A 26,968-nucleotide genomic window follows, 5' to 3' on the forward strand; every position below is an offset into this window, starting at 1 on the left:
CGCCTGAGGGCGAGGTCGTGTGCACTGGCCATATATGGAGTGTGTCTTGAGTGTACATGTTTGATGAGGTCAGATCAACATATGGAATGTTAGAACAGGTCAGCTCCAAATATGGAGATCTGGAGGGTGGCAGCGGGGGCAGTGTCTTGAGTGAACAGGCATTGAGGGCACAGGTAGGGCCGGGACTTCATTTTCAGGCCTGTTTAGAACTCTAGTTTTCACCGGCTGCACTCATAACTTTGGAGAAGGCCCGTCTATAGTTTAAATGGACAGGTATCAGATAAAAGGGAGACATCGAAGAGGAAGGACGGATGGGGAACGATCAACATAATGTCAGAACAGGTTCTGACATATATCCATATATTAATATTGATGACATCAGGATCTCCATAGCAGGTCGCATTTACTATATAATCCCTGATTTACTATCATCCCTGATGATGTCATAATGCTGTCACGAGACCTGGGCACAATGTGGGTTTTCCATGTATGGGATTTTGGGTGATGTACGATTCTATAGTTAACCTTTGATAATCATATAATAATAATAATATAATTGCGACCTTCAATTATATTAGGCCTATATTATGTGTGTGTGTGTGTGTATTTATATATATATATATATATATATATATATATATATATATATATATATATATATATATATATATAAAATATTGCTTATTGTTACAATGGGAGTGATACACACACACACACACACACACACACACACACACACACACACACACACACACACACACACAGGCGCTGGTGTTACTATGGATGGAATTTATGGGAGATGGGGTGATACGCGCGCGCACACGCATGCGCGCGCACACATACACCTCGGTCTAGAATTTCTCAGAAAACTGTCGTGATTCAAGCAAGACGTAAACGGTCTCTTTGTTTGTTATTGGTTGACACTACGTCACGGTTTCATGTTAAGATCTACAAGCTAACAACTCGTCGCGTCGCAACGCGGAGTGAGCTTGTAGATCTGTTCGTTTTTGACAAGCGTACACCGACTGTCCTTAGCGCGAGCTTTGAACTTTTCAGAAGAGGAAATAATATATAACTGCGTCACGTCTTGGACTGATGCCTGATGGACTCCCACTTTCAGCAGTTTATTCAGCGTTTTTTGAGGTGAGTGTTTAACTGTTTATTAAATAGCACAGGGGAAACTTTATTTAGGTGATTTGCTATTTGTTTGCATACTTATACTTGTCCCATAAGTTTAACACATGGAACCGCGGAGGAGGGGTTATTTTGTACCGTGTTTTGGTGTGGTTGCTTTGAAGACGGTGGAAATGGTTGTTTATGGATTTTTAATATAAGCCTTCCATTTAGGAAAAACACAGGCTTTAACTATCTTCGGGTGCAGTTGCCCAACGATATCAGGGCAGGCCCATTATTAATTTACATGCTGGGGACCCATACTCAACATTTCTAACATAAAACCTTGGTGTACTCAACATGTCCGGGTTCACAATGGGGCTCCATGGGCTGCCAAGTAGACTATAGTAGGGCATTGCGGTTCTCAAAGTGGGGCCTGGGCCGGGACGGGGTACAGGTAAAATAGCAAAGAATCTGTTAGACCACTATGTTATACTTTGGCTATTCGAAAATGGCCAATCCTCAAGCTCATAACATTGCATTGCAAGCCAATTGCATTGCAATAGGCTGTGAGTTTGTAGATTCGAGAATCTAAAAATTTGGGCTAGGCTATAGCTATTTTCCTTGAAACTTTGTGAAATGTCCTGATTAATTTTGAATTAATACCACAAATCTCCTATGGGAATCACTGGTGCAAAATTGGGCTTGAGACCAGATATTATGTTGAATAGCCAACATGAGTAATATAATGTTAAGTTAGTTGCTCTAGTACTTATCTACTAGTATGTATTTATTTATTTTATGTTATGTATAACTTGTTGTATTGGTATGAAAGTGATGTATTGGTATGAAAATGTGTTTACATAACACATTGTGAGCTTGTAGATCTGCTATTTTCAGTGAGTGTCAGAATAGGGGCACTTTTCCCCTACTTTCTAGTAAGGGTTTTCTAGTAAGGGATGCATTCTAGTGTTTCTATTCATCTTTAACAACTTGAAAAACTTTGTTTCACAGGATGCCATGCTTGATTCACTGCACAATAAATAAAAAAAAGAAAGGAAGCTACTTGTGTCTAACAAGGAAATGGCACAAATAACAGAAAAATGGACTGGAAGGAAGCGACCTCGACAGCTGAGGTTAATCCAAGCACCATGGTAAAAAATCTGTTTTAGCTGAAAACTAGTCTGTGCCGAATGAACGTTGGGACCTTTATGCTGATACATTTAAAGGTCCAATGTGTGTATTTTTCAACAATGTTATGCAATTTACTTGAATCTGTAGAACTTGTTTGATTTATAGATTGATACAGGAGAAGATGACTCTCACATTTGAGAGTCATGAGAGAGGAAACGGAGAAGGTCCGTCCAGACCTAGAGCTCCTCAAGAAAGGTTGACACGAATCAAATTGTACCGCAGAAACTTTGTGTCCAACCACAGCACATAAGAGACGCTCTCTGAGTTCCCATGTCTCAGACTGACTATCCAAAATAGTAAGTACAATAATGTGTCAATTGTCTCCTTATTTAATTGCATGAGTTATGACTATATTTTAGACATGTTTCTTCTACTTTGCCTTCTAAAGCTCGCTCGGGATCTGAGAGATATCACATTGATGTGGACAAACAAATCCTCAATAAGCTCGCTGCGATGGCAGAAAAAAGGTAATGCCAGAATCAAGTAACAAAAACTGACTGATGGCAGTAGCACCCTGAATCACTCACTCACTACTTGACTGACATTTGTTCTCGTGATTTTAAAGGATTATGAAAATAACATTATTATAATAACTTATTGTATATTTTTTTATTAAGGCCTCCAATCGGAAGCAGCAATTCTGCTCTTGCCTGTACTATTCAAGGAGAAACCAGAGTTTCCGTTTGAAGTTGAGGTGAGCCATGAACCGTTCACTAGTGGGAGAAGCACTATGTAATTGAACCACATTTTATTATTGCATTAGTTTTTATATTATCATATGGTTGTTTCTGTTTTTGACACAGTGGCTCTGCAGGAGACTAGCCAGAGGGTGTGTGTTTGTCTGATGGTTAATGGTATTCCCTCTCCCCAGGGCCTAGCTCAGACCAGCACTGAAAGACACCAAAGATGATGCTGAAAGGCTGCAGGGAGGGTCACCCCATGAAATATGACCACATTATGCTGTCGATGGATGACCAGGTAATCACAGAGGAGAGTGTGGACATCTCAATGGCACTGGGACTCAGAATCCAGTACCCTAAAGGACTGAAAAAGACACTGACCTTTTTGGAGTGTGTTGTTCTGAAATTGAAGGATGCAGGCAAACTTCCTGTCACAGTAAAAAGAGTGTACAACTCCATCTACGAGTAGCATGTACGTAGGAGTCAGTGTTCTCTCTCTATGTCTGGAATGGATGGCCACTTGAGAGTCCGCTAAAAAGCAAGGACTTTGCCACTGGACTGGGCCTCTTCTAATTCTGGAGTGTACATTTTGTTTTAGAAATCCTGAAAGACTGTCAAAGTGTCAAAAACAGTCAAGTGTGTTGTTGACCATTATAATGTTGTTTCACAGAGAAGAACTTTAAAGGGATTTTTTAAAACTTTAGCTGTATGAAATACTTGCCATTAATATAGTGGTTGCAACTGTATTCATTGATTGCCCGATTGAGTCCCGTGGTGGGAGTTCTGCTCTGTTTTTGTGAAATATTAAGTTCCGGTCATTTTGTGGGGGGGCACTGGGGCCACGCATTAAAAGTAAATTAATCCACAACATCATTTCTTTTTTTCTTTTTTTTTTTTTTTGTAAAAGTTTATTACCAAAACAGTTTAAAAGTTTAAGACGTTGAAAACCAACAACCCAAAATGATATATTAAAAACAAAACATACTCTCCCCCCATGACTTCAGCCTGGTGGAGACAAAAATGTATCAAATAAGTATTAAACATGCATACAATGCATCCAAAAGCAAAGATTAGACTGCAACAAACCAAAACATGTCTAGGCGGGGGGAAAAAAAGGAATGCATCTGAATCACATTTACCAATTGGCTTATAAACGGACACGGGAAACGGAAAAACGTGGGGACTCAGGCACAGTCACAGGCAGATCCGACTTCTTCAGCACCACAGGTTTGTAATGTCTTACTGGACGAGCTTTATGAACCTGGTCCTGACGCATTTTTGCAACTTCGTCCTTCTCTCGCTGTTCTTGCTCTTGGTGCTGCCTCTCTTCCATGCAGGCCCTGAGGGTCTCTTTCTCGCTCAGCTCCTTCTCAAACTCCTGCCGTTCCCGGGCGCGGCGCTCTGTGGCGAGCTCAAAGGCCTCTGGAACTGTGGAAGTGTTCATGCCAAGAACAGAGTACAAGTCAGTAGCATCTTTTTCTGCATAGTGAGCTCTCAGAATGTGTCGAAGGGTGTTCAGGGTGAGGTCCATTTTCCCCTCTAAATAGCTCCTCAGCTTTGCACTAGGGCTCACTGCACGAATCACTGCCTCCGCAATTTCCATCTCTGGATATCCTTTCCTAAGCCCACTTTCAATTTGGTGTTCAAGACTACTGAAACTCAGGTTATCCCTTTGATTTAACTCACCAATGTGGCCGTTGATCCTGAATTCACGACGGTATGCAGCATTAGTAGAAAGGCAGCAGCTGTTGCTCCCCATTGATTCTCTCCCTCCATGCTGCGCTCCAAAATTGTCACTCCTCCTATAGTTGAGTTCCCGCGCTGCTCCTGGCTGGTGATGCTGGGGTGCGCCGTCATCTCCCGCGGCGGCTGTCTGTCTGTCTGGCTGCTGGCGTGCGCCGTCATCTCCCGCGGCGGCTGTCTGTCTGTCTGGCTGCTGGCGTGCGCCGTCATTTCCCGCGGCGATGATGTGCGGCGTCAATGACTGTGGGGTCCCCCCGCTTTGTGATGGTCCCCCGACGGACAAATCCAGCGCGGGTGGGTCGCTAGAGTGGTCGCGTGTGTCTCCGTCCCGCGCGGCATTCACAGCGTCATTCAAAGCCAATAGCATAGACATGCCTTCGTCCTCTAATTCAAGTATTTCGTCTCGTTCACAAAACTGCATTATATGCTTCACTAAGGCTCGACGGCTCTTGTGTTGTATGGCTGCATTATTTTCGCCTGTGATACTGCAGTACTTACAAATATTATGCAAATCTTCCACAGTGAATCCAAAAAGTTTTTGTTCTATTTCAAACAATAATTCTTCTCTGTGCTCCGACATTTTGTCTCTTTACACTCACTCAACACTTGGTAAACAACGTGTCTCCCTCAGGTTCTGGCAAGACAGTGGCTTCCTCGCTTCACTGCTCTTCCATAAACCGTCTTGATCACCGCAGTTTAGTGTTAGTTCCGTGCGTTAAAAGTCGTCCTCCTCCGTAATAAAACGTTTCATCTCGGTGGGACCTCCAGATATTACACTCGGATCAATACAGTCTTGCACACGATCGTTGTGTATCAAAGATTCTTCGTTTTATTATTTTCACAGCAGGAGAGACATGGTACAAAACATTCAGAACCGATCAGAACGTGGTTCAAACTTAACTTCCTCTCTTTTCGCTCTGTGTGACCCCACACAAGGCATCTAACTGTGAAGTGTGAACTAACACTGCCACCTATTGGCGGGTGGTGGAAACTATGGATGTAAACATCTATGTGACTTAAACAGGTAATGTCAAACACAATCCTTGTAGGTACTACAGGTCCTTTTTTTTAACGGGTTGAGAATCACTGCTAGAGCCATACAAATCTGCTCTTGTGGGGGTCCCTGGCATATCTTTTCAAACGGGGGTCCGCGGGCTAATTTAGTGTCAATTTGGGGGTCCTTGACATGGAAAAGTTTGAGAATAGAGCACTGGTTCCCAAACACTGGGTCGGGACCCATTTGTGGGTCGCAGACACAATTGTTATTATTTTTCAGTAATTTTCATGAAGAAAATCAAAGAAATTCCCAAAAAAATGTTTTCATGTCGTGTTATGAGATTGTAGATCGGCCACACACACACGCCTAAAGTGATTGGCCGGAATGACATTTGTGATGATTCGATTGGCTGAGCACGGAATGTGATGTACAGTATATGATAATGTATGATGATAAGAGCGCCCCTCACTTCACACACGAGTGTGATTTTTTTATTTATCGTTTATTATTTTTCTGTAAAGTATAGACTTGTAACTTGTAAGTCATGTAAAGTCATTAAATGTTCAAATTAATTGAATGAGAAGGACCCCAATGGAAACAAGCCCTATAGTGCTTTCTTGGGTTATTAATAAATCCTCTTAGCAGACCTTGTATAGTTGAATTGAACTGTACTTCAATCAATCAATCAGCACCGTTAGCCCTGCATGGACAATAGAATAGTCTACCTTTATACGATATAGACTTCTGTTCTCCATTGGGGGCTACAAGCGAGCTGGACTCAACCAAAGACAACATTGGGAGACTTTAAAGTTCACACTAACACTAACAGCCAACGGGACCCATCTGGTCGCCGTATTCAGAATCAGCATTCCATGTAATGTGCAGGATTGAGCATTAATTCAAAATTCTCAACGTGGTGTCCACGACTCCACGTTGAGTCACCAACCAGGCCGGTGGTATGCAGAAAAAGGTCACAACTACTCTAGCTGATGTCAACAACAGTTTCATTGTCACGAGGAGAAATAACCAGTCACACAGGATGAGCTTCTTGCTACATGCATGTGCTGCTCTGCTCACATGCAAGCAATAAATAAAATCAGTCGAAGATGGTAATTGCATAAACTAGTTATACTATGGCTTTCAAAACTGTCAACAAGACTAAGAGGAAAGTAAGGACAGGACAGATCGTTTTTGAGGGGCGCTATAGTCCCACCGTCCCACGTAGTATCTGTAATCTCAGCGAACACAATATACACACTTTACACCACAGTTAAATACGGTAATCCGACTAAAGTCAGATGTCATTTTTGTTTAGTCAGATGTCATCATTATTTAGTCAGATGCACATCCTCCTATCTCCATGACATGCCTGCCTAAATATGTCCCAGGCCGCCCCCTCAGCTCCGCCACTGCTGGACTGCTCGAGGTGCCTATTAAGGGAATGACGTCTAAGAAATACGGTGAAGCATCTTTCTGCTTCTACGGGCCAACGGCCTGGAATAAACTTCCACTTTAGACAGGCAGTTTCTGTAGACATTTTTAAAACATAGGCTCAAGACCCACTTTTTTACCCTTGCTTTTGGCTGAGTTTGTATCTCTCCTGCTAGTTGTGTTTTTTATGTTATTCATGTTTTTATGTCATGTTTTCTTTTTAATGTTATTTTATGCTATTATTGATTTTTGCTTCATTCTGCTTTTATTTTTTAATTTATTTATTTGTTCTGTAAAGCACTTTGCGCTGTATTTTCTATGTCATGAAAGGTGCTCTATAAATAAAGTTTATTATTATTATTATTATTATTAAGGCAGTGAAATAGCAGAAGTAGTCTTAGTACTGGTCGTGGATGAAGTGATATTTAATGTTTAATGCCTCAGTCATCGCGGCATTAAACAAACTGCCCCGCCGATAGGATGGTTCAGTACACAGTGGGGAACTCATGTTTTTGTATTGTCTTGGTGTTATGTTTTTCTGTGTTGTTTTTGTTGTTGGTGTTGATGAACAGACCTGTGAAGATGAATATCCTTCGGGACAATAAAGATTATTAATTATTATTATCTCACCTATGGAGTAGGCCAGGGATTAGCCCACGATGCACTTGGCTCATGGTCAACTCCAGATATTCCATTGGCGTGTTTTGAGGAAGTCTCTTTTTCCAACCCCTGAAATGATACCTGCACACAAAGCAACTGCAGTTGACGTGATGCATCACTTAAGGTGTCACTGATGTGAAACTATACCCACACTCTTTGTCTGATGAGTCCTTTCAAAGGAGACGAATGAAAGTGAACTCATGTACCTATCTGGTGGAAATTTGGCACGCACACACGTGCACACACACGCACACACACACCTTAACTTGCAACTAAAGACTTGTTTAAAGTTGTTAGAGTTCATCTAGGTCATACTAGGTCAAAACCTAGTATGCTAGACCACAATAGATATAAGTTATTTTGTATATTTCTTCCTGGGCTAGTTGTTGTTAGGCCAACTGGCTTGCCAATATGGTGGGTGGGGGTGGTAAATAGTAAATGGTGCATTTATATAGCGCCTTTTACATAGATTGTGCATTACATTCACCCATTCACACATACATTCACACACTGATGTTGGCGGAAACCATGCAAGGCACCAACCAGCACCAGCCAGCCACACTCACTCACTCACTCACTCACTCACTCACTCACAACAACATTCATGGGTGTTGTTGACCAGTCCAGAAAAAGAATCACACTCGTGTGAAGTGAGGGGTGCTCTAATCATCATACATCATCACATTCCGACCGATCACTTTTGGCGTTCTCACTTTTCTGTCCTCACTTTCTAAGCCCTCAGCCAGACACACGAAGCTGGCCATAGGAGGGGCTATAGCGGCCCTCAAAATAATGTGACCCTCAAAGTCAATATACTGTACATAACAAAACTTTTACATGAGAGAAAATCCTATGTTTTTAGCCATGATACACTGTTAGCCCTGTATCAACGTTGATGATGAATATGATGACGTCAAATCGTTAATATTAGTATGACGTCCCACTGTCTTTTCCGCCAACAATGCTTCCTGTTCTTTCTAATAACTGCAGCCACTGGGCCATGCTTGCTCTCATCATCACCATGGCTACCGATGTATGACATCAGAGAGCAGGCTATGTAAAGCGAAGCCAACTCATGCGTCCTTTTGACAGCTCCACAACTGGGGGAGCTTGGTGTAGGGGTACAAGATACACAGTTCTCTTCTCACAGACGGAGGGAGAGGCAGAGGCAGAGGGAGAGAGGGAGAGAGAGAGGGTGGTAGGTGTTGAACGTCATCTCTATTGGTCATGAAGTCTATTTCAGTGTCAAACTCAAGAGTGAATCATGCTCACTTCCCATCGTATTATTAGTATCGATGAAACATGACGATGTCACTGAGTCACTCAGCGAACACAGGAAGAACATTTAGGCACGAGGAAATATCTTTTGAATCGGAACAGGCCATGAAATAATGTCATATTGTTTCTCACAGCACACATAATAAAATAGCCTCCATTATCCACACATAATAAAATAGCCTCCATTATCAAAACAGGACTTGCCTCCGGTTTTCACCTTAGATTACGGGCTGATTTGGAGGTGACAATACATGACACCATCCATCAGATACTTCCTGGCTGCTCCCGTCAGGAACATGGACAGGGACAGGGCAATTCTGGGAAAAAAGAAAAAAGATCAAGCCCTTTTTACAGTAACTGGAGCACGCACAGCTTTGCCTGCCGCCTCTAGCTTTGTCAAACTTTGTCAGTACATTTCTGCATGTAGGTCATTACTGGCACAGCTTGACAGGGAAAGTGGGCCACAAGAGCCGATGGCAGCAACCTGAGAGGCAGCCAGAATAAATATAAGTTATGTAACATGGCCACTGTACTAAAAGTGTTGTATATAAAGCCGATTGCCATGAGAGCGGATCAGAAATAACATTTTGTCAAACATGTTGAAAATCAATCAATAAGTGTTAAGGAAAACATGTCAGTTCTGCATTAGTTGTCGAGGTCCTTTTTGAATTACTGTGTCTATAAAATATGGAAAGAGCATATATATATATATTCTGCAATTTTGGGTTGTGTGCCACTGTAAATCACATTGCTGAAATAAATTAATTTGTGTTGAACTCGTCATCGTCATAACCTTTATTTAAACTCAAGAGTACAATTCCGGGGGGGGCAACGTAGCCGAGGTACAGAACACAAAATAAACAATGCAAATTTAATTTACAGCAATATTAAATATATGAATCGGAAGAGAGAAAATACTCAAAAACTAAAAGAACTATAACAGACAGACCGAGAATTAATTAAAACAGTTAATACAATGTGTTGGAAATCATTTCCTGAATTGACCCAAGGAGAGCAGCGATCTGATTTTTTTTTTAACTTCTGGAGCTCATTCCAGGTCAGGGGATCTACTTTAAAGTCAATTCCTAATGTCAATCAGATTCAGACTATACTAAGATCATTCCAATCAAATGGAGCATAGAATGCTGCTTTGCCTAGCTCTGTGTTTATAGTGTGTCTGTATATAGTATATGGGATAGTATATGGTATAGGTCAGGATATATTCTCCTTGTGTTTCAGAGGATTGGGGAGCAGAGCTAAGGATGATGATGATTAATCAGCCAAGGGTCGGCACCTGGGCCCAGTGCTGAAGCCCTATATAAGCCTGCCGCCCCAGTCCTTTCCTCAGTTCTGTTGTTTTCAGTTCTCCTTTGCGCCTCTCCCACCATGCACCTTTTTCAGCATTTCTGTTAATACATACAACATGGCATGCACAAACATACATTTCACTCATGCATACACGTACTACACAAGTGTGAGTTCGCAAAGGTGACTGTAACCTACCTGGGTCGGGTGGTTGGGCAGGGGCAAAGGGCGACTGTGGCTCAGGAGGTAGAGCAGGTCGTCCAATGATCCATGGGTCGGCGGTTAGAATCCCGGCTCCTCCTGTCTACATGTCGAAGTGTCCTTGGGCAAGACACTGAACCCCAAATTGCTCGCGATGTGTTGGTTGGTACCTTGTATGGCTTCCGCCTCAATCGGTGTATGAATGTGTGTGAATGGGTTAATGTAATGCACAATCTATGTAAAGCGCCTTGGATAAAGGCACTATATAAATGCACCATTTACCATTTAGTTTGACTGGTCACCAACTTGCCAGGAAGCATTTGGGCAGGCTAAAGCACTCTTGTGTACCGCTCCTGTTTTGTCGGCTCCACGCTTTGACAGACCATTTAAGATCACTGATGCCAGTCATGTGGGTGCGGGGGCAATCTAGGAATATATAAGCCTGTTAGCCTTTATTCCAAGAAATTCAACTCTTAACAGCTAAACTACTCAGTCATTGAAAAAAGAGGGATTGGCTTTGATTTTAGCTTTTAGGTTAAGCTGTATTGGGAAAACAAAAATAAAGGGCCTAATGCCTGATTTATACTAATAATTTGTTGCACACCCCACACACTAGCAGATCTACAAGCTCTCACAATACATTGTGCCTCCTTCAAGTACGACATAAAAACGAAATAGTCGCCATGTTTAACTGAAAGGAAAGGAGTGGTCCAGTTTCCCAGTTCAATGGTTTAAACATAAAATACATTTTAAATAGTTATCAAGTGCTTTCTTTATACTGTAGTATTAGTCCCCTTTATATTAAATAAACATGTTTATTTGTATAGCATAGCACATTTCAAAGTGCTTTACACGTTAAGCATTGAGACAATAAGACAAGAACATTATATTATGAAATAACATTTGAATACAATAAAAAAGGAAGATAAAAGTTGGAAAAAAAAGAGAATTTCAGCAGGCCTGCAGTTTTCTGGGACTTTTGATCCAGATGTGGTGCATAAAAAAATCCTCATTGTGCCTGGAGTCGACATCACGTAGAATAGCAGAGGCTTGGATTTATCCCTGTAGCTTAGTGATGATGGAGATCAAAAGGGTTCATCATGAGGACTGGCTTCTTGGCACTTAATGGATTACTTTTCTTACTTCCTGGTGTCCACAGTCCATCCATGAGGTCCAGTGGCGTCCACAGCAGCATCCATAACCTGATCTGGTCTCCACAGTCCATGAGGTCCAGTGGCGTCCACAGCAGCATCCATAACCTGATCTGGTCTCCACAGTCCATGAGGTCCAGTGGCGTTCACGGCAGCATCCATAACCTGATCTGGTCTCCACAGTCCATGAGGTCCAGTGGTGTCCACAGCAGCATCCATAACCTGATCTGGTGTCCACAGTCCATGAGGTCCAGTGTCGTCCACAGCAGCATCCATAACCTGATCTGGTGTCCACAGTCCATGAGGTCCAGTGGTGTCCACAGCAGCATCCATAACCTGATCTGGTCTCCACAGTCCATGAGGTCCAGTGGCGTCCACGGCAACATCCATGAGCTGATCTGGGATGAGCCACTGCAGGAAGAGAAGGAACAGGAAGTCTACAACAGCCAGTAAGGCAAAAAAGGATCCAGCCACTGGGCCACAGTGAGCCCTCAGCCTGCGCAAACGTCTGTGCATTGGGAGCACCTCCTCTCCGGCCACCCTGTCGTAGACCCTTTCGGTCCTCTCCGCCACATTTTCCCAGGTGTAGAGGCTTCGCACGCGGGCGTGGATGGACGTTGGGGAGGAGACGGACCCCGATCGTTGCCTTGCAATGGCCGTCTCCAGGCCGGCACACAGCGACTGCACGGTAGGCTCGCAGAGAGTGATCAGGTCCTCCGGCAGAACCTCGGGAATGCCGCCGACGCGGGTGCTGACCACCTGCAGTCCACAGCTGGCTCCCTCCACTATGGCCATGCAGAAGGCCTCCGTCAGAGACGTGTTGAGGAAGATGTGACCTTGAACCAGAACTCCACGTACGTCTTTATGCTCCAGAGCCCCGATGAGATGGATCCTGTCGTGTAGCTGGTATTCCTCTCTCACTCCCTCCAGTACTTTTCTTTTGGGCCCTTCTCCACCAATTAGGAAATGAAGGTCTGGGTGTTTGAGGCAGAGCTCTGGGATTATCCCGGCGAGAAGATCGATCCCTTTGCGGTAGACGAGTCGACTGGCCACCACGACGGTAATTCGGCCGTCTTGGCGCCGAGACGGGTCAGGAGTGAAATCTGCGGCGGCCACCGCGTTGGGAATGACGGACACTATCTCTGGGTCGAGCGCTGCACGCAGCACCGTGTTCTCCTTGCTGGTGTATGACACACACACGATATGGTTGGTGTCGCACAGGGACATTGTGAGACACTCGTTGGTCAGCACCGAGGTCAGGTCGGCGAAGCCGAAGAGCGAGTGGTCGGTGAACACCGTGTTGAGGCCCATGGTCTTAGCGTGGAACAACGCGTCGTGGGCCATGCAGGAGAAGGAGCTGTGTGCGTGCACGACGGTGATGCGTTCCCTGACAAACACGCAGCGCAGTAGCGGCAGGCTGTGGACGCAGGTCGGGAACGACGACTGGTTGTACATGACCCGCAGGGGGAGGTAGTAGACCTTCAGTCCGTTGGTTAGGTACCGGACGCCCTTTCTCCTGCCATAGGCGTGAGTGGCTATCACCACCTTATGTCCCCTTTCTATCAGACACTGAGATAGATGGTATATATGACTTTCCACTCCTCCCATGTTCGGATAGAAGAAGTCGGACACCATGCAGATGCTGTGCTTCCGGCCAGGGACCTGGGGCTCGGCTGTGGGGGCTCCGGCCGTCTCGGACGGAGGACCCTGGAGAGCTGGGGGGTCCCTCCTCCTCCACTGGCCCATTGTACGGGGCAGACGTTGAGATAGATGCCATCTGTAGGAAGTGGTACTTCACGGCATTCATACAGACTTTAGAAGCCTTACAGATATGACATACAGTAAGTAATCTGTGATGTCAGCGCTATGATGTCAGCGCTATGACGTCAGTTAGAGTTGTGTGGGCCAGAACCATTAAGAGTCATCTATTCTATAGAAGCCATCTGGGCGTCATGTCTCATCTATTTGGAAGACAGATACAGGGATTCCTGTTACGTAATAGATAAGGGGTTTTCAGGTAGCCTGGGCACCATTTCATTTCGGTATATGATCCGGGCTGGAGCCGGATGATATGCTTACGTCATGTTGTAGGCAATGGTTTGCCTACAACAAACAGGAAGCTGTTTGTTGCTTCCCGTTTGAATAAAAGCAATAAAAGCTCTCGTAAGCGAGAGCTTTTATTGAGAGGGAAAAGGAAGTTGTCGCCGCCTGTTCATCCTGTCTGGATGACTACAAAACAATACTACAACATGACGTAACCACATCATCCGGCCCCAGCTCGGATCATACAGACTTTTGAAACAGAGACCAGGCTTTCCTCCGAGGTTCTCCGAGGCGAGGTTACTTTTCAGGTGGTCCCACTGGTGGTCTGTGGAGGTATTACATGTGGTCCCTGACCATGCATTATTTAACTTTTCTTTCCACTAGTTGATGAAACCGTGAACTGAATGACCTGGTGATGATTGACCTATGATGACCGTCCAATCGTCATCATTTTACTGACAAGTTGGAGGTCACGAAATTCAACAGAAAAAGGGGAGTCTCAAGAGGGGGAAGTGCACCAGGTTGTCTGGTTGGAGTCATTATGATTAGGAAATTATTAGTCACACAGTGGGATGTCTACATATGGGATGCACACAAAAGCACAAATCTTAGCCCTGCCATATCCCCACCCAACACATGAACAACAGTGGTTCCCGACAGGTTGATTATAAAGTCACCTTATGCCTCGTTTACAATCAGTTGAAAACCCCTGTAATAGATATATAGATTCTTATTACTTTTTTTCTTTTTTAATACCTGAGATAATTTAGGACAATGAAGAAAAGAGGATGCCCACGCCACGCCATCCTAAATCCTTTAAAGGATTGAGTGGTTCTCAAATTAAGTGGGGGTCAGGGAGGGGGTTTTGGGGTCGGTCAGCCATGCAGCAAAATAAAAAAGTTAAACACTTTAACCACTTTAACCCTATAGGCTATATGTACATGGCTGTCCGATTAAAATAAATAACCCTAGGCCTACTTAATAAGATATACATTTGAGGATCCTTGATTCCTTCCTTGACATCATGACAAAGTTTGGTTTAGGTACCAAAAAAAAACGATTATTACACTTCCTCAAAAAACCATAATCGTGCCCACCCATGTCTGCTTCCTCTTGAGCACGGCCCACCCCATCCCCCCAGGGGATATTTTCCAACACTACAGTTACCCGACAACACCTTGGTTTACAGGAAACTGCAGGCGGCGCAGAGAGCAGACAGTCAGAGAACAGAACAGAACAGAACAGAACAGAACGCAGTCTTCTCTCTCTCTCCGCCTGCGTGCCGTCTGCGTCATGCACTAGACAGGGGGGAGTGTTCCTGTGACGAAGTGCGCTCTGCCCACTAGTACTGTTGGGAGCCTATTACGGGAGAGCTCTGTGTGCGCGCGCGTGTGTGTGTGTGTGTGTGTGTGTGTGTGTGTGTGTGTGTGTGTGTGTGTGTGTGTGTGTGTGTGTGTGTGTGTGTGTGTGTGTGTGTGTGGGCGTGCGTGTGTGTCAGTCACAGTGTGTGCGTGCGTGTGTGCGTATGGAGCTGCCCGTGACTCGAACGGTCGGGCAGAGAGAGAGCAGATCAGCAGAACCTTACAGGCGGAGAGAGAGAGAGACGTGTTTCGCTGAGAGAAGACAAGAGAGAATATTTTACTTTTCCAGCTCTCCTTATATTTATTATGCTGCTGATTCCGTCGTGGTGAGTACTGAGTAGCCTATATACACTAATATAGCCGTCTACTGTAGCCTAGGCTGTTTTGCAAATAATGAAAAACCCCTATACAGCTGTAGCTACACTAATGCCTAATGGATCATGGAACTTTAACAGATAGGAGCTACATTGATTCGGACTTTTGTTTGTTTGCTCTGAGTTTTTGATAGTAAAAAGCCTGCTTTTATACTTTGTCGCTGTTGCCCGAAAGGCGATCTGCAAGCACACAATACGTTTTGCGATGTGACTGTTGTAGGTATAAGTAACTACTACTGTGTGAGTAGTGGGCTTGTAGATCAATTCGTGTCCATGTTTTGCTCTCGGTTTCTACCGAAACGGACTGGTCCCCCCCCCACACACAGCTGGGTGAGGAGTGAGAACAATGTTTGTCATTGTTAGGGTTATTAGGTGACACTGATTATCCTGCCTGTGTCTCAAGCGAAAGGGTTGAAGAGGTCAGCATCGGGAAGTTATAGGACTTTTACATTCTAAATGAGTAGCCAAAGTTTCATGAAGGTCCCTGATGTAGCCTAAACATGCTTATTATCCTCCTATAGCAGTTTCTGGACCTGTACCTTCCTTGGACTGTATATGTATACCCATTCATTCAACTATATCTGTTAATACAAACATTTCAATCAATTAATCATATACAACAACTACTAGGTGTAATGTAAATATCCCCTTGAAATACTATAAACATGTTTGTGAAACTGCATAAAAACCACACACACACACACACACACACACACACACACACTATTTACCCCCCCCCCCCCCCCCCCTGTGGCTGTGTGCACGTGCAGCTTGTGCACTGCTTTGGAAGTTTGAATAATTTATTGGGTCTTTCAGTAGAAAGACGTACATATACAGTCATCCGACTCTGTGAGGATGTGCAGCAGAAAGGCAATAATCTGGTGGTGGGAGGTGGTCCAACTGGGCGCTCAGGTCAGGGCTGTTGGATTAGAGTAGCATATATCTATATGGTTCCCAAAGTGGGGTCCGGGGACCCCCAGGGGTCCTTGAGGGAGTTCCCGGGGGGCCCCAGCTAAATGAAATAGACCCCCATGGGTCTGTAACTCTGTGAGTTTACAAACAGGGTCCATTTGTACAATCTCAGAGTTAAATTAACTAAAATTGATTTTTTACTATAAATACAATTGGGGATTGGGGAGATAGAAATGCCATTAAATCGGCCCGGGGTCCGTATAGACTCTTCTCTTATGGGGGTCCCTGGCATATCTTTTCAAATGCGGGATAATTAGTGTCAATTTTGGGGGTCCTTGACATGAAAAGGTTTAGGAACCACTGGCCTGTACAGTACTGTACAATGGATGGACGTTGCCATATACACTTAATAACCGCACGTTTGAGATAAGGCAAATCTTTTCCCCACTCTGCTGCTGCACTGTAGGCTGTGGCGTGACTTCACATGGACACATCTAAGTCGTGGATGTCGATGACAGACGAGACAGATGTCTGTGTCATTTTGTGGGTTTCTCCTTGTACGCGAGAAAGAGGAAGCTGCTCCCTCTGTGCACACACACACACACACACACAAACACACACAGTGGTCTCATTGGTTAAAATAGTTGCTTACTACTGACAACTAGAAGCCCTTTGTCTTATTGTCAGCCCTGCCTGAATATATCTCTGTGTGTGTGCCAAACGGCCAAGTCTGGGTTACCATGGGGCAGCAGTAGCAGAGTTGTCTTGAGGACAGCTTGTTCTTGGCATTGCAGCCTGTCACAGTTGGGAGGAGAACAGCACCAGGTGTAGTGTTTATACCAGTGGTTCCCCAAAGTGGGGTCCGGGGACCCCCAGGGGTCCTTGAGGGAGTTCCAGGGGGTCCCCCCAGCTAAATGATAGTGTGGAACCAAATGCACCCTTATGGGTCTGTAACTCAGTGTGCAAATGGACCTCAGAGTTAAATTAACTTTGATTTTACAATATAAATCGGGGGTCCCAGAGATAGAAATATCATTAAATGGGGGTCCGTATAGACTAATGCATGTCAAACTGGGGGTCCTTGAAATTAAAATGGTTGAAAATCACTGCTAGAGCCGCAAAAATCTTCTCTTATGGGGGGTCCCTGGCATACGATTTAAAATGGGGGTCCGCGGGATAATTAGTGTCAATTTGGGGGTCCTTGACGTGAAAAAGTTTGGGAACCACTTGGTTTATAATACTGTACTGTAGTGTTGTAGACACTGGAGACACGACCCAAGTGGCCTCTTGTACCACTCGTGGTTTTGTTATTGTTGTGTTGGTGGTGTCACGTGTGTGTGTGTGTGTGTGTACAGTGTGTGCGTGTCCGTGTGAGAGAGAGAGAGAGAGACACGTGTGTGTGTGTGCATGCATCATGCATGCATTCTAGGTTTGAGAAGCCAGCCACTCACCCTCCTCCCCGTGCAAACACGTGTTGCTTCTGTTAAATGGAACATTCTTTCTGTCCTTTAGTCTTCAGGGAAGTTCAGCGTCAGTGTAAGCAAGGGGGCCTGGCTGTCACTGTCGTCAACTCCTTTGATCTGCACTGGGCCGTCCGTGCATGGTAAAAGGATGTTTTCTTCCAGCAATACATCTGAAGAAAAAGCAAAAACAAGAGTGGTGAATGACGATACAGTATACGCAGTCAGAAAGAAGACAAGTTTAACCCGCACGTTCAAGGAGAAATATCTGATGAACCAAGCCCTTGTGTTGCAGCTGGCAGAAGTTATTTAATCTCCATAGCAGATTTAGTTTAGTTTTTTTTTACCAATCTCTTCAATAGGCCATTTTAACGAACAGATTTTTTTTTGCATACTGTACATTAAGTTTTGTGGTTGTTAAATACTTGCGGGTTTTAGACGTGATTTATTGTCTCAATCCATGACCTAAAATAGCAGCTTCAATTTGCTGTAACAAGTTACAACCCCCCCGGTTTCTGGAACATTCTCCTCACTCAGACGGTCTGTTTCCACATATTCATCACCAAAAAAAAACACTGGAGGAATCACTGGAATGTTAATTACACTGGGGGGGGGTTAAAGGGATATTTTATTATATTTTTTGCTGTCTTAAGTTTTCAGCTTAACCCATTTAGGCCTGACGTCGAAATAAAAAAAAAACGTTCGCTCTGAAAGAATATATATTCTAAGATTTGTGACGCATTGTTACGATTTTTCAAAAATAACAGACCTACAAGCTCGTAGCGCGCCATTCGGTGGCGCGCTATGAGCTTGTAGATCTGCTATTTTTCAATAGCTAAAGTTTAACATAATGCTTAGGTAGAACACCAAAAGGGGGTTTCAGTATATACACGTGTGCACTCTTGGTGTATCACTTTCAATCACTTTCTAGATTAAATTATCATAAACAAGCCGTCTCCTGGAACTGGCTTAACCCATTCTGACCGGGCACCCATTTTGGTGTTAGCATCATGTTATGCTTTAGCTATTGGAAAATAGCAGATCTACAAGCTCATATCGCGCCACCGAGTGGCGCGCTACGAGCTTGTAGGTCTGCTATTTTTGAAAAATCGAAGAACGACTGACATTTTTAGAATCTGATCTCAGGTCAGAATGGGGTTAATCAGACCAGTGTGTGTCCAGTGGAAACCTCGTATGAATCTGATCTCAGGTCAGACTGGCTTAACCAGCAGAGTGACATCTATCAGCTCTCTGAAAGACCTGCCTCTTTGAGTGTCACTTACAAAGGGAGAAGTGTCCAATTACTTCTCTGCCGGGTATTGGGCTATAAGGAAGCAGGAAGAGGCACCATCACTGTTATTTTATTATTACATAATTGTTGCAATGTTATATATTTACCTACCTGGTAAGCAAAGATAATGTTCACTGTTCACTGTCTTCTACTTTGGTTATTATTACACTGTATATGTTTCTTTTCCCTTTTTGCTTCCTTTATGATGAATTCCTGTTCTGTTCTTCTGACTATATAGAAGTGTCTATTTGTACGTCTCTAAATGTTTTGATGAATTGAACAAGGTGGACCCTCTTGTAAACAAGTGTAAAGCTTAATTGGGTCGTCCACTCACAGTTGCACAAAACTTGTATTGAGTTTGTGCTTGAAATGTACTGTAATTCTGCAAACTGTTAACCCATTCTGAACGGGAACCCATTCTGGTGTTAGCATCATGTTATGCTTTAGCTATTGAAAAATAGCAGATCTACAAGCTCATAGCGCGCCACCGAGTGGCGCACTACGAGCTTGTAGGTCTGCTATTTTTGAAAAATCGAAGAACGACTGAATTTTTGAAAAATCTGATCTCAGGTCAGAATGGGTTCATCAGACCCAGTGTGTGTCCAGTGGAAACCTCGCGTGAATCTGATCTCAGGTCAGAATGGGTTAATAAATATTTCAATCAATCAAAAGTTAACGTCAACGCGGTCCTTGTGCTTTGTGTACACGCAGAGTGAAGACGCGCCACCGTCGAGTCATGAGAGGCATTCTAAAAAGAAAGTTTGCGGAGGTCGACGATGAGGATCCATTCTACTCCTCCTCGCCTCCATCATCATCATCGTCGTCGTCCCCGCCTTCTCCTGCCTCCACAGAATGGGACTCTGATGACGGGGAGAGCAGCTCCTCAGAATTTAGCCAGGACTTTACAACTAATGGTCCTGCTTCTTCACCTGCCAGTCGACCCAGTAAGTTTCCACAACAGCACTAATCCCCACACCCTTTTATTTCAAATAATGCAAAGCATTTTCCTTATCTGGTTCATTCACAATAAGCGTGTTCTAGGAGCGTCTCTTATCGCCCTGCAGCAGAGCTGTTATGAGTTACTGATACGAGAACGCTAACCTTAGAGCAATTACAGATAATACACAGAGAATGACATGCCAATGTTTTGTCTATCTAGTTCATGTAAAAGATCGTCCTTCTTTGCCATTTTGAACACCACCAAGGTTCCTTCGGAGGACAGAGAGTGGTGTCAAATTTGAAATATACAAATGAACAGACCTGCAGACGACATGACACACACTGCTCTAGTGCTATAGCACTTAAGTCTGCAAATTGTGGTGGAATTGAAATATTTAATATCTATACCACAAGAGCAGCTGGTCATCAACATTGTCCGTACATGCGGACAAATGTGTCCGTGGCAGAGACTTTGTCTTGGCACATTTTAGATTTGGTTTTACGCACCATTATAATGTTCTTATTTTGACCCACTTATTGTCTCTAGGTTTTCTTCAGAATATGTATGACAATGAATTACTACGACTGTTTTATTTGCAAAGAACCCCCTTAACTCTGAGTGTTCCATTCGAACACTCTCAGAGTTACAGACCTGTCATGGTCATTCTATCATATTGTCCACTCATTTTGTGTGTCTGTGGCAAAAACGGAATGTTGACAAAAAATGTCCACCACAACAAGCCAACACGGTGATGACCACGTGTTTCAGAGAAAATTCTGGTGCTGAATCTCGGGAATAAAATCTTTCATTCATCTTTCAACTTCTAACCAGCGGTGAAAGATATTTTATGTAGCTCAAAGCTGTGTGTACACCTCGGAATATAGATATATTTTAATTTGCCAGTACTGTCCTCAGCTGTTCTGTTGTTTATCCATTTGTAACTCCGACAAACAAATGTGGTATTTTGTACATTGTCAAGAGTTAACGCAACACTCGGGATGTTATAATGCATGTAGTATGGTAGGCCCTAATGTATAATGGGTTTATCTATGTGTTATTCTGTTGCACGACAGCAACAGACTTATTTAATCCACACTCTCCAGCCTCATAGTGTTCTACTAAGTCTCACATCCGAGTGGCAGAGCAAACAGTGGCCCGGGGCGGAGCGTCGCATTTTCAGACAGAAGAGCAACTGAAAACTAGCTTAGTCAGCTGGCCTCGGTTGTTTACTGACCTCTGGAACAGGAGGTCATCCTCAAGCTTGTGGGAAGGTTGGATGATTTGCAGAAACCTGTTAGAAACAAAAAATACCAATTGCTAATTTGCTACCCAGTGGATATATATATATATATATATATATATAAACACATTCACAGATGGACGGTTAAATTGCTATACGTAGCTTTGACTTCTGGCTGTTTTCTCTCTATGTTTCCTTGACGGCTCAATGTTGTCATGAACTCACATCTTGGCATTTCCTATCACTCATAACAGTTAACAATTGACCCTAGCAGCAGCAAGCGCCACATCCAGACGCCTGTGGTGTGCCATCTAGTGGCTACTCTGAGAGCTACAGCATAAATGGCCAACCTGTACTGTCTACTCTCTAGTCTACACAGTATAACCAATCTACTCCTAGATAAGTTTAGATTACTACTCCTATCTACTCTACACAGTATAACCTATCTACTCCTAGGAGCTCCTAGATAACTTTAGATTACTACTCCTATCTACTCTACACAGTATAACCAATCTGACAGAATATTAATGAATACTCGTCTCTTCTCACCACCAGTCCGGTCCATTCTGAAGAGGCCAACGCTGGACGGGAGGCAGAGCAGCGTGCGCTTCGATCTGGTGACGGTGTTCTACTTCCCACGATGCCAGGGCTTCACCAGCGTGCCCAGCCGCGGGGGTGCCAGTCTGGGCATGTCGCACCGGCACAGCACCCTCCGCAGGTACACCATGGCAGAGCACGCCCTGGAACGGAGGAGTTGGCGCCGAGAGAGACTACGAGAGAGACGGAGAGAGGAGACGCTTGAGGCTTTGAGACACAAGGTGAGCGCTTGTGAATTCTATTCTGATGTTTAAGTTTATTTGACACATCACAATTACATTGGAACATTCGGAATGCATTGCTTAAGTGTTTTAGCACCCGGGATTCTAAACTCGGGTCTCCCTTAAGAAAGTCCAACTGAGCCTCTCTGCTACACATACATACATACACCATTTCGGGGAGGCTGTGTATATATATATATATATATACACTCTGTTGCACATTGTGCTGTCTGTGCATGCGGAAAATAGTCGACCTTTCAATCTAAACCTCTGATTTCCCCTCCGTTTCCAGTTGATAGCCAATGGTGCCGTTGACCAGACAGAATCTGAGGTCCCAGACGGAGACACTGACGTCCACATCACTGACGCCGAGCTGGAGGATGGGAGCTTCCTGCAGCCGTACTCCTACAAGCACAGACAGGCCCTCCTGCGAGCAGCGGGCGTGAAGCACATTGACAAAGAGGAGAAGAGACAGCTGCATGCCCTGCGTGTCTTCAGGGAGGACTGTGGATGCAATTGCCAGGGCTTCTGTGAGCCAGAGACTTGTGAATGCAGTCTGGCAGGAATCAAGTGCCAGGTAGGATTCCTTGCACGCATTATTAACATGATGATATTTCTTGATAGACGAGGTCATGGCAAATTGTTTCACTTGAGTAAAAAAAATATTCACAACCCTTCTGCTGTTTATGCCTCGCAGATGGACAACTCCAGCTTCCCATGTGGCTGCACTAAAGACGGCTGCGCAAACATTCAGGGACGCGTAGAGTTCAACTCCAGACGCGTGCAGACCCACTACATCCACACCGTCATGAGGCTAGAACTAGAGAGGCAGCTACAGGACGATACGCCTGACCAACCGGACCTCCAGAGCGGGGCGGCTCCAGAAGACCTCCAGTCGGACGTGGACCCCCAGGGACCCCCGGCAGTGGCTGCCCCGGAGAAAAGCTGTCCCTTCGGGTTCTCCGCCGAGGACGAGGGTCTTCCCCTCACCATGCCCCCCACCCCGTCCTTCCATGACGAGGGTCTTCCCCTCACCATGCCCCCCTCCCCGTCCTACCACTTCAGTCCGGAGCGCTCCGTGGTGGAGGAGAACAGCTGCAGCAGCGACATGACCGACTCCTCGTGCTCCTCTTCCCAGAGCGAAGACTCGGACGACGTCGGGGGAAGCCCGGGTCTCGTGGACACGGACGACGGAGGGCTGGCCCACGCCCTCAGCCTCTGTGACTGTGAGAATGACAACAGGCAGCCGAGACATCACGTCAACCAACCACTGAACTCTGGGGACACGTGGGGACCACTGTGTGCGTCGAACACATCCAGCACATATATGGACAATAATATCAGCAGGGCCTCCATGGCGGACTGTCTCGATGAAAACGCCAATCAAGCCACCGATTTCCTGAGCGACGGCTCGCTGGACGACTTCCCCAACACCCCCTCCCCCTCCGTAGACTACTCGTCGGGCAGCTACATGGACCTCAGCCTGTCCTCGGACTCTGACCTGGAGTTCTTTAACACAGACTACGCCTCGGGTCCACTGCACAACTCCTTTAAAGGGCACCGGCATCCAGACAACCTTCGCCACCTGCAGCTGCTGAGCCCTTCGTCTCCCCCGCGGTACGACGAGTCCGGCAGCACCTGCCTTTTGGAGTCACTGATTGGCCTGTCCGAACCGAGCCCAGAAGAACAAGCTTATCCGTTTAGAGACGACAACCAGTTCTGGGAGGTGATTCAATGACCAATATTCTGACAGGCGTGACTATTATGAGATGATGATGATGAATATAGAAGGACACTGCGTAATGTCTGTATATATATTTTAGGATATTTCAATGTTTAATTAAATATTTTTGCCCTCGAGATATTTTATATATTGCCGATGAAATCGGATTTCAAAATGGGGGGGGGGGGGGGGTAGACACACTTGGGCTGTGATCTTTTCTAATGTATTATTGTGTATTTAATGTTCTCTATGCCTATGCCTAACATTATAATTTTAATATAATATACTGGATAACCCAGAGTAACAGAAACATTTTTTATTTATTTATTTACTGACTTAATAATTGTTTAATGAGAAATAGTCGATAATCGACTATGGAGGCACAATGTCATTACACCTGGACATTATTGTAGGAGCTGCAATAGCTGGGATTGGAGCAGCTGAGCCTGTAACGCAGTGTGGTTGAGCGGTTCAGTGTGGTTGAGCGGTTCAGTGTGGTTGAGCGGTTCAGTGTGGTTGAGCGGTTCCCAAACCTTTTCATGTCAAGGCCCTCCAAAATGACACTAATTATCCCACGGACCCCCATTTGAAAAGATATGCCAGGGACCATCCCTCATAAGAGAAGGTTTTGACGGCTCTAGCAGTGATTCTCAACCCGGTTCATTTCCAGGACCCCCAGTTTGACATGCATTAGTCTATAGTCGACTCTATACGGACCCCCATCTAATGGTGATATTGTAAAAAATCAATGTTAATTTAACTCTGAGAGTGTAAAATGGAATTTGTACACTCAGAGTTACAGACCCATAAGGGTCCATTTGGTTCCAAACTATCATATTGGTATCAAAATGTACTCAAAGTACCAAAAGTACTCGGAATGTGCGGAATGTCCCATTTAAAGTTTTCAAATGCATAAAAAACCTTTAGAAAATAGCAAATCTTACAAGAGATAGATGTATACAGCTGGGCTGAAGTGGTTAATGTATATTTTGTAATAATAATCAAAATCTACAAAGTAACTAACTAGTAACTCAAGTTTTCAAATAAATGTAGTGGAGTAAAACAACAATACAATACTGGGTTTGAGGCCCCGTAAAGGGCTCCTGGGGCCCTTCATTTTGTTACATTTAGGTTAAAATAAAACTTTTTTTGCGCGTACGCATGCACGCTATGGGGGCCCAAAAACATTACCGGCCCAGGGGCTCTCATGGGGGTTGGTTAATCCGTCCCTGCACAAACACCAATTCAAATGCATTCTGGTTACGTTTGGCTGTTGTATTTACAACAGAGCTTGCAGTAGGCTATTATGTTTCGTTTACAAACAATCTATGACCACAAAGAAATATTGAACACGTTTGATATAATTGCCATTCACTGTATGAAGTTATTCTGTGAGGGACCTGTGCCACTGATCATGTACTGTGGGTGTCTGGAAGTATTCCACACTTTACTTTGACATCTGAATAAAAATAAGGTTTTATTTAAATTTTCAGTGTCTGTGTTTTTTAAATCTCACAAGCGTCATCCACCAACGGACAAATGGGTCATAACCCACTCTGTCGGCCTGGCCTATAACTTAAGAAAAAGCTAGGCTATTCATACAATAAAAAATATAATTTGTCACTGCAATGGTTCCCAACCTTTTTGGCCTGTGACCCAAAAAATAAACTATATAGGATTTCGCCCTGCAGGACCCAAACTAGTGAATATAGCAGATCTACAAGCTCACAACGTGATGTTTCACGCCTCGTAGTGAGCTTGCAGATCAACTATTTTAAAACAAAGGTCAGCCATATGCCTGCCTAAACAGGTGGGTTTTGAGGTGAGTTTGGAATATGGTGATAGAGTCCATGTTTCTAATGTCAGGGGGGAGGGAGTTCCAGAGGTGAGGGGCAGAGCGGCTGAAGGCTCTTGACCCCATGGTGGAGAGACGGGCTGGGAGGACTTTCAGAGTGATGGAGGAGGCTGACCTAAGAGACCGGGTGGGGATGTTAACGTGAACAAGGTCATGGGGGGACGAGGTTATGAATGGCCTTGAATGTATGGAGAATGATCTTGAAGTCGATACGGTATTTGATGGGGAGCCAGTGGAGTTGGTGTAAAACATGTGACTGATGACAGGGGTTCTGGTGACGATACGGGCAGCAGCGTTCTGGACTAGTTGGAGTTTATGGAGGGAGACCAAAAAGAAGGGAATTACTGTAGTCCAGGCGGGAGGTGACAAGACAGTGAACCACTGTGGGGAGTTAGAGAGGGGCGGAGGAGGCGGTTGATGTTTCTGAGGTGGAAGTAGGCGGACCGGATGGTGGTGTTGATGTGGGTGTGGAATGAAAGGGTACTGTCGAGGACGACACCCGGACTCTTAACCTGTGGGGAGGGGGAAACCGAGGAGTTGTCAATGGTGAGAGTGAAACTGGGTTGTTTGGTGAGTGTGGGTTTGGAACCAATGAGGACTATACCTCGGTTTTATCACTGTTAAGTTTGAGGTAATTTGAGGTGAACCAGGACTTGATTTCAGGTACAGAGGGAGGAGCGTGGGAAGGTGGAAGAGGGTTTGGAGGAGACGTAGAGCTGGGTGTCGTCCGCGTAACAGTGGAAAAGGATATTGTATTTGTGGAACATCTGTCCAAGTGGGAGGAGATAGATGATATAGGATAGGGCCAAGAACAGAGCCCTGGGGAACACCGGAGGAGATGAGGGAGGGATGGGAAGTGAATGATTTGAGCTGAATGAACTGAGTACGGCCGGAGAGGTATGAGTGAAACCAGTCTAGGATGCAAGTCGGTCGAGGAGGGTGGAGTGGGAAATGGTGTCAAAATTCCATTTTAGTTTTAGTCATAGTCGGTGGAATGAAACTTCATTTAGTTTTAGTCATATTTTAGTCACCTGGAATGTTTTAGGGTTAGTCTAATTTTAGTCGACTAAATGTCACGTGATTTTAGTAGACTAAATCTACAGTTGATTTAGTCGAATAAAACGTATTTTGGCGGGCCGTGATGGTTGATTTTACACTTGCTGAAAATAGCCGATCTACAAGCTCACAACGTGTCCCT

General features: G+C 44.5%; 3 protein-coding genes and 1 long non-coding RNA gene across 4 annotated transcripts; 2 read left to right on the forward strand and 2 right to left on the reverse strand.

The window, feature by feature from the left end:
• The first annotated feature begins 2,695 nt into the window (after positions 1-2,695).
• LOC308325572 lies at positions 2,696-3,834 on the forward strand. Its single transcript, XR_013965040.1, has 3 exons — positions 2,696-2,774; positions 2,925-3,001; positions 3,179-3,834. It is a non-coding gene; the product is annotated as an uncharacterized lncRNA (long non-coding RNA).
• Positions 3,835-3,977: 143 nt separating this feature from the next.
• Positions 3,978-5,531, reverse strand: LOC308325050 (uncharacterized protein). Its single transcript, XM_080777435.1, has 2 exons — positions 4,674-5,531; positions 3,978-4,415 (listed from the first exon to the last, which is right to left on the reverse strand). Exons 1-2 carry the CDS (start codon positions 5,308-5,310, stop codon positions 4,135-4,137), a joined length of 918 nt encoding a protein of 305 aa, XP_080633561.1. The 5' UTR covers positions 5,311-5,531; the 3' UTR covers positions 3,978-4,134.
• A 6,210-nt stretch (positions 5,532-11,741) lies between these two features.
• On the reverse strand, positions 11,742-13,499 carry LOC308326283 (phosphatidylinositol N-acetylglucosaminyltransferase subunit A-like; the record flags this gene model as incomplete). The annotated part of the gene is made up of 1 exon (XM_080779090.1): positions 11,742-13,499. The coding sequence occupies one exon, from the start codon at positions 13,497-13,499 to the stop codon at positions 11,742-11,744; it is 1,758 nt and encodes a 585-aa protein (XP_080635216.1).
• A 1,813-nt stretch (positions 13,500-15,312) lies between these two features.
• On the forward strand, positions 15,313-25,401 carry LOC308325848 (cysteine/serine-rich nuclear protein 1-like). The gene is made up of 5 exons (XM_080778567.1): positions 15,313-15,483; positions 19,906-20,138; positions 21,930-22,192; positions 22,485-22,769; positions 22,890-25,401. The coding sequence occupies exons 2-5, from the start codon at positions 19,931-19,933 to the stop codon at positions 23,928-23,930; spliced, it is 1,797 nt and encodes a 598-aa protein (XP_080634693.1). The 5' UTR covers positions 15,313-15,483; positions 19,906-19,930; the 3' UTR covers positions 23,931-25,401.
• Positions 25,402-26,968: the final 1,567 nt, after the last annotated feature.

The sequence above is a fragment of the Protomyctophum bolini genome (assembly GCF_963924005.1).
Source record: "Protomyctophum bolini genome assembly, chromosome: 12".
Classification (NCBI taxonomy): Eukaryota; Metazoa; Chordata; class Actinopteri; order Myctophiformes; family Myctophidae; genus Protomyctophum; species Protomyctophum bolini.